At 43.0% G+C, this 12,695-nt stretch overlaps 1 protein-coding gene across 1 annotated transcript in view; it reads right to left on the minus strand.

The window, feature by feature from the left end:
• Positions 1-8,266: 8,266 nt before the first annotated feature.
• Positions 8,267-12,695, minus strand: part of LOC118787882 (PH domain leucine-rich repeat-containing protein phosphatase 2-like) — a 45,484-nt gene continuing 41,055 nt past the window's right edge. Inside the window, exon 19 of the mRNA XM_036543619.1 lies at positions 8,267-12,695. This exon is cut by the window's right edge and continues 490 nt beyond it. Within this exon, the coding sequence (XP_036399512.1) occupies positions 11,893-12,695 (803 nt within the window). The 3' untranslated portion in view covers positions 8,267-11,892.

Genomic DNA, 12,695 nt, shown 5'->3' on the forward strand with positions numbered 1-12,695 from the left:
GCCCGTGCGCGCGCGCGCTCTTCAGTGTGCTCTGGAGTGAGCGCGTGCGTTTACGTGCTCGGAGGGGGGCACGCACGAGCTGGCGAGTCGGGGCGCAGCGGAAAGAGCGCGTGGGGGGCGACTGCGCTGCGCGCCTCGCAGCGTCCGGTGGCGGCGCGCTCGGCGCTGCTGCGCACGTCGCTGTCTCACTCATCCAACTGCAGCTAAACTTGTTGCTTTAAGTTACTATCTCTGGCTCAATTCCAACAATTTACGACTAGTTAGCTAACTGTTTTGATAGACAAGAGTAGGTCTGTTACAACCCCAACAACGATTTATCCAGCTAACCAGCTTTTTCATTTAGCTTATACCGGCATGTCAAATATTTCCATGACAAAAAAGGCAATGACAGAGCTTCAGGGCGAAGAATGTGTCGCGAGCCTCGCGCTGGTTTACATTAACGCCAACCGAATATTTTCCTGGGTTATCATAAGGCCTACCTGGATTTTAATAGTGTTGACGTGACGGCGAAGGCATCCTGTTATTAATACATTACTTTTTTGCTTAGTACCCCAGATCTTTCGCGTTCAAGTTTCAAGATATGTATGCATTTTGAATTTCTGGTTTCATGTCTTCAAAAAAAGTTTTGTCTGTCGCACAAACCGACCAATTTCGTGCTTAATTGCAGTATTATATGTATCAATTTAAAATCTTTAGAACGAAGAGATGACGTCAATTGAGGACGGTGGAGTCTAGCCGGATTTCCAGGGTTTCGAAAACAGTCAAGATCGCATAATCACTAGGCAATTCCCCTGGCGATATAGACCCACAATTACAGGGGTATGCAGTTACGGCTTCAACCTTCTGAATCTGAACTCGTTTCACACATTAGAATGCTCACACATTAGAATCACTGACAGATTATGCTGTTTTGGCTGGCAAAGTTTAACATTCTTAATTAGTTAATTGCTGGGCGTAGTGATTTTTCAAATATATTTCATTTGTGTGTGTGTGTGTGTGTGTGTGTGTGTGTGTTGAATACAATTTCATCATTTAGAGGAATACAGGTGTAATATTTTGCGAGTATTGTGTTTGGGAACTGTAAAATAAACCGAGTCACCTGAGTGTGAGTGGAATGACTCAGAAAAGAAGCCAGGTTAATTTGATTTATTTGTATGCATGTGTAATGATCTGGTTGTGGTTGTATTGCGTGCTTTCTAGGGCATGGTTGCTTTCACTGTTGCAAATTTTAGCCCTGGCGTGACTGTAGGAACCACTGACGTAGTTCATGAAATCACCTACTGGGCAAGAAACAGTGACCAGGACGTTAAATTTAGCAATACATTTATCACTTTTAGAAAGACATGTAATTTTATTTAGAGGATAAAATGCTGCCGATGTCTTTTTTTTTTTTGTCTGGAAAAAAACGGTTTTAAAATAAAATTCTCCCAATTTAAGAAACTTTCACTGAGATCCCTACTTGTAAATATACTAAGATTATACGAACAGCACTACTTTACAACAACAACAAAAAAAAAAACATCAGGTCAAATCTGAACAGATATCAGTCCAGCACACAGTGATGTAATAAGCAGTGTCATACTGCATGCAGAGTAAGAGCTTAAAAGTTTAAAAAGTAAGGGGGAAAAAGTCACCAAACTTGCTGTAACCTCGTGCAGTTTGTAAAAGGTTACTTGTTATTTGTCAGTCATGTCTTTTATGGTGGATATTTTACCTGCTGTGTACGAGGGTGGTTCCATGGCCGAGGTGGCCCTTTGAACTAGAGTCTTGAATCTTGACTATCATCTGTTTTACTTTTTCTTTTTTTTTTAAGTACAGCAAGGCTTCCACATTCCTATCTGCAATGGATCGATATGACTCACAGTCTAGACAAGTATTTTTCGGCCACAGAGACCTTTGTACCAGAGGAGATGAGTTCAGTCTCTGAACTCTCCACAGGATTATCCACTGCAAATGCAACATTAACTCGTAACAGTACACACACAAGTGCTGTACACATATGCTGTCACTTGTGTTACATCTGTCGCATTGTGGTATGGAGCAGGACTTGTAACCAAGAGGTTGCTGGTTTGATTCTCCACTGGGGCACTGCTGTTGTACCCCCTGGGTAAGGTACTTAACTCTTGCCTCACTGAATATCCAGCTGTGTAAATGGGCAACATGTTAAAAAAAATGTAATGTGACTCTGGGTAAGAGTGTCTGCTAAATGCAAACAATGTAATGTAAACTTCTTGAGATGAGGCACTGTTTTCTTTCTTTCTTTCTTTTTTTTTTAAAGAAATTCAACCAAAATTAAATTTGTAGAATAAGAATAGCAAAACCATGTGGTGACTTCACACATTCGCAAAAAACCTGAGCTGGATGTGTACGCCCGTGGAGATAACAGTAAGGTCTGTGTGCAGTGAACAGTGTGTGCGCTCTTTCTGAGGGATGAAGGCCGTCTGTGTGACAGTGCAGCTGAAGGGAAGCCCTCTTAACAGACAGCAGGAGGAGGAATGTGCAGCATTATGTGGTTCTTTAACCTTACCAAAGTGACCATCTGCAATCCATTAAATAAATATAGTCGCAATTTCCCTAAAATTCCAAAATTAGCAAGATACCAAGAGTTTGATTTGTGGTTCCCGCAAGGCCCTTTGGCATCCCCTTTATTGAATTTTATGTGGGATGTTTTGTAAGTTTGGTTGCTTCGTCCTACACTTGGTAACAATGTGTAATTCCCCATTTTAAGAGGAGTTAACAAGAAGTGAGAGGCCTGAATCCAAAACTGTTTGCTAACATTTAGAAGACTGGTGCATGAGGTATTTTTAGCAGCACATGCAGTTAATGATCCACAGCTCTGGCTGGGAAAAGGGTGGGGCTGAATTTGGAATAAAACCTGTCAGCTGCCTCACTGTCCTGAAGTCTCCCACATGTGGACCGGGGGACTCCAGATATGTTTTTGTTTTTCTTTTTTTTTTCTGCAGAAAGCACAAGTTGTCGCAAATTGAAAAAGGTGCTCCACGTGACGCTGGAATCTAGGGTGATTTTTCTTTCTGCCGGGTCACAACTTGAAAAGGACAGTTTTTTTTTTTTAAATGATGAATTCTAAACTCACTTTGTCCAAACAAAAAAGAAATCTCTTTTTGTAGGGGGACCTGAGGTGGACAGGCCAAACTCTTTCACGAGGGATGACCCCCTGACAGTCCTCTGTGTGGGAATGCTGTGTAATGCATTAAGGGAAAAGGGGGACTTTGTGTTGAGGGCAGTGGGGGTTACTCTGACCATGTCTGTGGATCCAATGTACAGAGGCGGATTGGGACAGTGAGGTGCATGCCACACTGTAGCAGAATAAGTTGCCCTAGCCTTCAGTAATCTTCTAGGGTGTTCTCAATAGTTCGATGGGTAGGTAGATAGATCCTTTATTTAGCCAAGTAAATGTATGCAATAAAAATTGACAAAAGTGCAATGAAAATAGACAAAATAAAACACAATAAAAAAAGAAATAAGACAGAGAAAAGCTGCCTTGGGCTATGGCTAACGGGCCTGATCGACCTTGCCAATGTCTCCACCCTGTACTTCTGCTTAACCAAGATGCAGCAGCCTATTCAATTCAGGGAGAGGCAACGTCCAAGTGCAAAGGACTACAGGACTGGTCATGTGAAGCTTCATGGAGGAGATGCCAGCAGGGGGCTGGGAGTCTCTGCTTTCATCTTCATTCCAGTGTTGACCATCTGAGGGTCCACAGAGGTATGGGAATATCACAAGGCACTGGGCTCTAGTCTACCTTCCTCTCTACCTATTCTATCCCTATTTTCTATTTTTAAAAGGCACTCTACACTAGTTTAGCACATAACTCTATCTTACTGACCTCTTGTAGTACTTTTCAATAACTACTCTTAGCATTGTGATGCACTTATTTGGAAGTCACTCTGGGTAAGAGCGTCTGCTAAATGTTGTTATGTAATGTAATGTAATGCAATATAATGCAATGTAAAAACAGGGAGTCCGAGAGAGGTGCAGTCATTAGGGGGACTCCATCTCTTCCCTTTATACAGCTTCTAGAGAGAAAGCAAAATTCCCTTAAACATATATGGGTCTTACCTGTCAGTATTTCTCACCTGTGTGTCCATTACCTGTGTTATATTTCCACAAGTGTGTGCTGCTCCTGCACTCTTCTGTTTTACTGGCTCTGTACCTGTGCCACCAGGTGAAAATGAGTATAACTCAGGTGAGCTCTTTCTGTAAACACCTGTATGTCAGGTAAAGGCTTGCACTGTATTCACTATAGCAGGGATTGTTGCACGTTTTGGATGTGCTATATCATCAGCAGCACAGTCATGGATCTCTGGACCCTCTGGTCTCTTTACCAAGCCCCACTACCAGTGAAATGTTTCTTTAAATGGCAATGTCCAGATACAGGTATTTCAGAATACGACACAACAAGCATTTCAGTGGCTATGCTGTGTATTTTCCTTTTAAATTAGAGGCATATAGGCTGTTATTGTACCATTTTCGACCTTAAATATTTTTAATTTTGATGCCATTAAGTAAGTAGTTTAATAGTCAACTATCTGTGCCTTGTTACTGATGCTGCCCTGAACTCAACAAAACATGGTACATTGAAGCAAAATGATAAATGTAAGTCTAAGGTTAAATATAATGTGTAGTGCAGCGTAGAACCAGTGATGCTTCAGATTTTATTTTCAACCATTCTTTCACATATAATTCTAGGCAACAATTTCAGATTTGTGAATTAAGAATCCACCATTTCTCCAGCCCCACAAGAAAAGTCTGAAAAGACGGATGTTTCACAATATAAATTTTTATTGCTACTTTGGCTGAAAAGTTAATCAAAAATACATCTTTTCTGCCCCAAACTAGTCATAGCAGCATTTCAAATGAAATAACGCTCCTTCACCCAAAATTCAATCCTGTTCTGGCTGACGAACAGCAAAAGTGCTCTCATTTAGTCTTCTTCCCAAATAATAAAACAACACAAAGTATTCTCTAAACTAATTACACCTAATATATAACAGAACCGGAATATATTCAGCAGTTTTCTGCATGCTAAAATATAAACATAAAAATATTATGTATGCTCAAGATATTTAAAACAATGCTTTATAAACAGAAAACAGTCATTTTTTGTACAAATTACTCACATTTTTTTATATACTGTGTATATATGTATATTATATATATATTTGTATAGGGCATGCTTGAGACATTAAATACATTAATTACGATTTTAGAACGAAAAGTAGTACCTTGATGGGTGACAGTATAAGATAGGATAATTAAATCCTAAATTCTGTAGAAGAGAAGGACCTATAAATTTGCGTGAAATAATGAAGTACAAAAATAAACCTCAGCTTTCTTGGCATTGAGAGAAAATATTTAGGCATCTCTAGAAAAAAATGTACATAAATGAAGTTAAACTCGAATGATGTTTACTTTGGTCACATGTTAAATAACTGGAACACGTCCTGCATCTGTGTCTATTGAGCATTCACCATAATGATATGCAAATTAGCTGATGTCACCTGTAATGTCCTACTCTTCTGATAGTATGCCATGCATTCAATAGCGCAAGGGCCCCCCCAACACACACACATACACACACACAGGGCAAACTTGACAGCCAATGCGCATTCGTTTTAGTATAAATCGAACTCTTTAGCAACACAAACAAGATACTGCTTTTCAGCAATCCATAGATGGCCCAAAACAGCAGCTTGTGTAAAAAGAAAAGAACAGAATTCAGAGATGTTACCTTGTCATAAATGCTTTGAAAACATACACACATTACAACCCCAGACATACCGCCGTTGCGAGTCAGTCAAACTTAGACATAAAATTATGGTATGCTTGTTAGATCATATAGCTCTTTATTATTTCAAAAATTAAAGGGAATTTCTATACTCGTTGTGATGAATCTCTTTAAATCTATACCCTGTACTCCTTCAGCAATAATTTCTTGACCTGATCAGTTAATGTCTTCACTATTCATACAGTATTTCTTTCTCATTTACTGAATTACGCATCTAGATGGTCCACTGCTTTGCTGTGCAAAATCCCATTCCATGTTACAGTGCATCTCTCTAGCTCCTGTTAGTGTGAGTAAACGTATTTGGTTCTATAAAAGAAGGATTGAATCGGACCGTAAACCTAAAAGCAAATGATACTTCGCTAAGGTTTTACAGATGCTCTTTTTTTTTTTTTGGCTGCTAGAACTTGATACTAATGCATACAGGACCAGCTGCACTGGCTGGTGCAGCCTCAGTCCCGTCTTGGCAAAACGTGGCCGAAACGCAGGGAGACCGGCACACTCACTTGAGAGATTGAACTCCTCAATCAACTATTCTACGTGAACCACGTTGCAGAAAGAGTTGGCAAAAGGAGGGCACACGATTGCAGAACACTGCACTGAGCAATTCACACACACATGCACACACACACAAACATTCACAAGGGTGATCATCAATCACTAATTACTGTATCTCCAAAGAGTTTAATATAATAATAATAATAATAATAAAAAAAAAAAAACATCTCCCTATGTTTAGGCCACAAATAGTTTAACTTCGTAATACTATATACAGAGGAGTCTGGAATACTTTGCATATATTATTTAAACAACAATATTAGTAATCATCTTCATGTTGTAGTGCTTCTGTTTACTTGCTTTATGGTACTGTCCATTCTGGCATTAGGTCCAGTCTTGGTCCCCCAAGCAAAGATAATGAAGGTAAAGTTTTTTCTACATTGACGATTAAGGAGAATAAGCTTCGGGTTAAGGATCATTCTTCCCGCCTTTAGTGTCCCAAAGGGCAATGTGAACACCTGCAAGGCTCAACTTTACAGCTCAGAATCACGGCTTGTTTGCGAGATTGCGCCGATCTACCAGCTGGAGTATATTAGTATTTAGAGTGACAGTTGTGCACCTCAAACCTTAAAGCCAAACCTTCCCCAGATGGGCAGGCCTTTACCCAACGCCTGAAGGGTGTTGGCGTGAATTTGTGCAAACGGTATCGACTGTGAGGCATGCCAGAGCAAAGGATGACGCCTTCATTTTATAAACAAAGCACATATTCAAAACTGCTGATTTTATCTGCTATCTGTCTCACATAGTGCGGTTTAAAACCAAGCATTTAAACTCCCTCCCATCCGTTACCTAAACATGATATGAAGCAGAAAAATATAAATAAATACAGTGAGCCAACACAATTTCGTTATGCGGAGAATGCACTTAATAAAAGAAAAGGCATGTTTGTGTGCTGGCAGCAGTAACCTCCCTGGGGAAAAATACAAACATGTGATTGGCTCATTTAAAATACCTTTCATTCCAATTGGTTACTTTCTCTTAGAGAAGATTTAGTGACTTTAAGTGGCCTAGAAAACCACTGACAAACTACACACTAGACCTACAGCACAAGTTCCTGTGCATCTCTGTAAATATGTCGATTTAATTTAACTATGTACAAAGTGCTACAGTGTTTGATCCATACAAGAACAGCTTTCATTAAGCAGTAAATTGCATCTTTGAACAAACCCTGCTCTCAGTCATGTTCTCTGATGATTTGAATTAACTGAATTACTCTACCAAACTATAACTCTGCCCGAGAAAACAAGCCAAAATTTACTAATTAAAGCATTTTTAAAAGACTATTTAAAAAATTATCAGTGTGATTTCTCAATGAAAAATGCTTTGAATTTGGATGGAAGGGAACATTTTCAACAGTAGAAATGAGATGAGAAAACAGACTCTGTGCAGTACTCCTGTCAGAGACCACAACTACAGTCCAACAGGATTAAGAGAGGGCATTTTACACCTCCTCCATGTGAAACTGTTACCATTAAGCATGATAGCACTCAGTAATTACCACTTAACTACCCCTCTATAAATCATGGGATCTTGAAAAATTGGAAAACTGTTACATGTTATTAAAGGTTGCTAAAGTATGTTTTTGGGAGGTTCCAAATTTGAGTTCATGACACGAAATTTGAAAAATGATAAATAAGGCATCGTTTTATGGATGTAAGTGAATGTCAGTCAAAGCAGAGCATTAATAGCAGCCAATACAGAAGCTTATAACCAGTTTGTGCACAGTTAATGCCTTATGCACATATGCTTTATAAGTGGTCAGTAGATGGTTTGTTAATGCTTAGTAATGTGCTGAAAAACAGCTGAACAAATCCCTCAAGGAAAAACAAAAAACAGGTGGAAAAGCTGTATGATGAAGGGTGAAAAAAATCTTGAGGGTGGTCTGAAAAGGCACATGCCCTCCACCACTAGGGGGCGAACCCCTGGTTTAAGGCTTTATGACTAGCAGTCTGCTTTAGCTGTGACATACCCTTGCCTGTGTGTTGCTTCACACAGCAGCCCCACTGTCTGCTTCACAGACGGCGTCTGACAAACTCCTGTCAGAAAACACAGTCATGGCCACAATAGTTGCAAAATAGCGACATGCGCTCACTTCTCCTGTTCACCTCAAAAAATTAAACAAATGAAATAAACCCCAAAAGAGCCTTCCTTTCAGGATCACAGCTCAAAGAAACGGGTTCTTTTAAAGGACAGTTTGAATGCATGTGTGTGCTTGAAAAACAAGTCAATACGTAATTGTGGAGCAAATACCTATGTAAGGCAAATTTCTACTAACAACGGACAATGAAGTCTTATCCTTTTGGCACAATGGGGCAGCTTTTGCTCTGGTTCATATTCAATGATTCAACAGCAGTCTTTCACCCTACATCATTTCCTGGCCGTTTCGTGTTAACTGCGACCTGATACTGTATTAGTGCAAGGAAGGGAAGTTGTTCTGTAGTAGTGTTCTGTTGGTTGAAACTACTGAGCCACCAACCACTTGGCTGTTCCCATGAGAGAAGGCTTCAGTTATTTTCAGAACTCCTTTGGATGACACTGCATTCCGAGAGAGGGCAGAAAATTCCATAAATAACACTGGGACAGTGGATATACACAACCAATGGCACAGAGATCTGGGCACTGCCAGTGCCAGGCAGTGATAAAGACTGAAGTGACAGGAGAATTCTGTGGCACACTGTCTATACATACGCACACCACCTTCCTCTACATCCCCACTGCAGAAAGCCAGGTTACTCAACAGAGGAATGTAAATACACAACTTAATCTTAATGCTTCCTTTAGCCACCTACTCATAAAATGATGACTGGGTTTTCTGGCATTACCCTACAGGTGGAACTCCAAGTGATGTCACTCAAGTGAGATACAGCAACTGCTGCTAAAAGTACATTCACTGCACTGTCTGAAACATGTTTACACATACGTAGACCTGCTTTAACCCCAACGTCAAAACCCACAGTGAGTTAGTCATATCCAGAGACATACCAGCACCCCTGCCTTTTTACATATAAGAGCAAAACCCGCTCTAAGATAATCCACCAGGGTTGGAAAAGGCTAGGGAATACTGCAACCCACATCACAGATCCATATGTATAGGTTAGATGTCCTTTTCACTGACAAAGTTATATCCAATATCTAACATTTAAAACCAGAGGTTTATGCTCTGCAGCTGAGAAACCGAGGTGTAAGGACATTTAGAGTATATTCTATTTCCTCCTGTATCCCTTGAGGGGTTAACATATACAGAGGTGCACTAGCTACACTGCTTGGAATGGAAATATTTGAGGCTCAAGGACCAAGAAAGGCCAGTTACTGCAGTTCACAACCATGGCCACCAGGTGTCCCCATCAACCTCAATTTTCTGTCACAAATGCAAATAGTGTAAGTTTGGAATTCTTGTTTCTGTGGAGCAACATATGGATGCATTATACCAGATATGTATAACAATTAGACTTATACAGTGCAGACCACAACAGGAGTGCATTACTGATACAACTGTCCTTGTTTGAGGCACAGCCTGCCTGCCCCTCTCCTTGCTGAAAATACATCAGCCATGCCTACATGACACGAGCATACAGCATGTTTAAAGTGGTCTGTTCGGAACCGTACAAACACTTTTTCACAAATATTCATAAATACATATGTGTCGTGGCTACTGGTATGCAAAAATATACCAAGTTATATACTTATATAAATTAATTAAGCCTTGTACTATTCTGTAGTTTTTCTCTTATGCAATAAAGTGTGTCAGGCTCAAGCTTTGTCAGAGTACACTGTCGGCATGAGTAACGCTCTCCTGGTAGAGATGCCCAAGCACAAGACTGAAGTAACAATATTAAGCCTAAGACGCAGAGAAATTCTGCCACTTCCATAGAGAGACTGGTGAAGTCTTAAATACACAGTGCACTCAAACTTCAAACCCTTAGTCATCTTTTTCTGTCAAATCCTGCATAATGTGGTCAGGCACCAAGATCAAAGTTTAAGCTTCTGTCTCTCTCTTCAGGGGTTTACTGAAGGGGATCCTATGGGAATGTTTAGTACATTATCTTTCTTGGCCTGATCGGCACCGCTCACCTCTGGCACAACATACAAAATACACACCACGAGGGCTGGACACCTGCATCTCGTTTCAGCTGCTGAAACTGCTCGCTTAAATGCTGTCAGCGCAGTGTCGGGGCTTCTGCAAAGCGACTTAGCGCCGTGGGAGAAACACAGGGGCGCGTGCCTCAGTCCTCTCCCAGCTTTCGTCCGGTCTTAAGGCGTGGTGTGGTTGCACAAAATAAGCCTCAGCGGTATCCGTTTTCAGTGGAAAGTTCTGGAAATTCTGGAATGCACACAATGCCACCTCGCGGCGGCGCTAGAGGGTCACTGCAGGGTTCGTGACGAATGGGTGTCCTTGGATGGAGTCTGCCAGGCTTTGAGAGGGGCACTTACTCTGCTGGCTACACCCATTCAGCCTGTTTCTGGCTATCCTGTCCTACGCTGTACAGATACTGTGGCAAAGTCATAGAGAGCATGTATGCATGGGACACAAAGCTACATGCTCGCTGTTCGACACAAAGAGTGCGTACTTTTTCTGATCAAGGATCAGCGCCTACATTTCCTTAATACCTTTGATTATACTTTCTGTAGAGGAAACCCTCTAGGTAAAACCTACACTGCAGCTGTAGGGTGATTGACACTTTCCGTTCTCCTTTCTAACTCAGTAGAGGAGCTCTTTCTGTCTCTTCCTGCTGAAGCCGAGCAGAATGCTGTCCCGAATTCCCTTAGAATAATATTATCATCAATATCATCCGTGGCCCGCAGCCTCGCCAGCGGTCTCAAAAGCCTCAAAAACCATCAGCTGACCAGGTTCAGAGGTCAGAGAGATATGGAACCTGGCCACCTGGGGGCGCTGTCACACAGTGATAACCATCCCCAGGTTAAATACCCCCCCTTTCCCACTAAAACGCCAGCATAGGGACTGATCTGTGGTAGGCACTTTTTTTTTTTGTTCCATTTTTACCTGTTAGTCGCACAGGACACAGGACCGGAGTTTTGTGCAATGGAGGAAAAAAAAAAAAAATCACATGAAGATCAAAGCCAAATATAGTACGTGGCTGTATACGTAAAGGGAAATGTTGCTAATGGGCTTTGCAGTGTTACCCAAACAAGGTATCCCAGTTCAGGCTGTGATTTTGGCCTTTTGCATTCAATGCTATCTTCCCACCTTGTTACAGCAGTTCTCTTCCTCACAACCTTCGGCTATCAAGTCTGATATTCAGACAGATCAACCACGCAGTCTCAGGCAATTGCACAAAATTGAGGTCGGGACCCCAGAACTGACCACAGCGCAGTCGTGAGCGAGCGATTAGGGCCTCGCACTGATACCGAAAAAGCTTCTAAAAAGCTCAACTTAAAAAACGAAAAACCTGAACTGGAATAGCCCACAGGTGCCAGAGAGAGAGCCAACTCTGGTATGGCAACGTTTTCCCACCCGTGAGTGCGGGTACACAGGGCCGCCACCGTGTGGCGCTGTGCTGCGTTGCCATCTATAGTGCAGTGTCGTAGACCTCCTGCTGAAGGCTCGCAGGGGCAGCGAGATCCTGTCGGGGTAGCTGTGGGGGGTGGGGGTGGTCCCAGTCGGGGTCCCTGGTGGCAGGGGGCGTCGAAAGGGGCGGGGGTCCGGGAACGACGGCGTTTTGACTCCGGAGCTGTTCCCTCACATCCCGCTCCAGGCACGCCGGCACCACCAGCTGGTCCTCGGGGTCCTGCTGGGCGGGGGCGGAGAAGTATCCTGATTTCTTCTTGGGGGCCTCCAGCGCCACCTCGATGAGGTTGTGGCTGTCTTCCAGCGCCACCACCGAGCCGTTGGAGAGCTTTTTTCCGAACAGGCTGGAGGTGGAGGGGGACTTCTTCAGGTCTGAGATCTCCCGCCCACACACTGCCAGCAGGCAGCCGTTGGTGGCCGACACCACCACGCTGTTCTGGCGGCGGATTTTGGCGGCCAGGCCACCCCCGCCGGAGTGGTGGTCGGAGCCCCGGTGGTCATGGCGGAGGTCGTCGGGGGCCTCGGGAGCCCCCGAGCGAATCTGGAAGGCGCAGCAGTGGATGTCCACCTCCACCTCCAGCTTGCTCCCGTTGGAGATGACGCCCTCTAGTGGCACCTCGTCATCGCTGTCCAGCCCGTTGTCCGACTGGTTGCTGGAGAAGGTGGCGGAGGACGGCTGGCGCTGGAACAGGCCCGGGAGGGTCCCCACAGGCCCCGGGCCACCGGGACCAGTCCCGCACAGCGTGACGGCCGGGTGGAGGCTGCAGCGCCTCTCTGGCCGGGAGGCCAGGCCTGACGAGGGGT

The sequence above is a fragment of the Megalops cyprinoides genome, chromosome 13 (assembly GCF_013368585.1).
Source record: "Megalops cyprinoides isolate fMegCyp1 chromosome 13, fMegCyp1.pri, whole genome shotgun sequence".
NCBI classification, from domain to species: Eukaryota; Metazoa; Chordata; class Actinopteri; order Elopiformes; family Megalopidae; genus Megalops; species Megalops cyprinoides.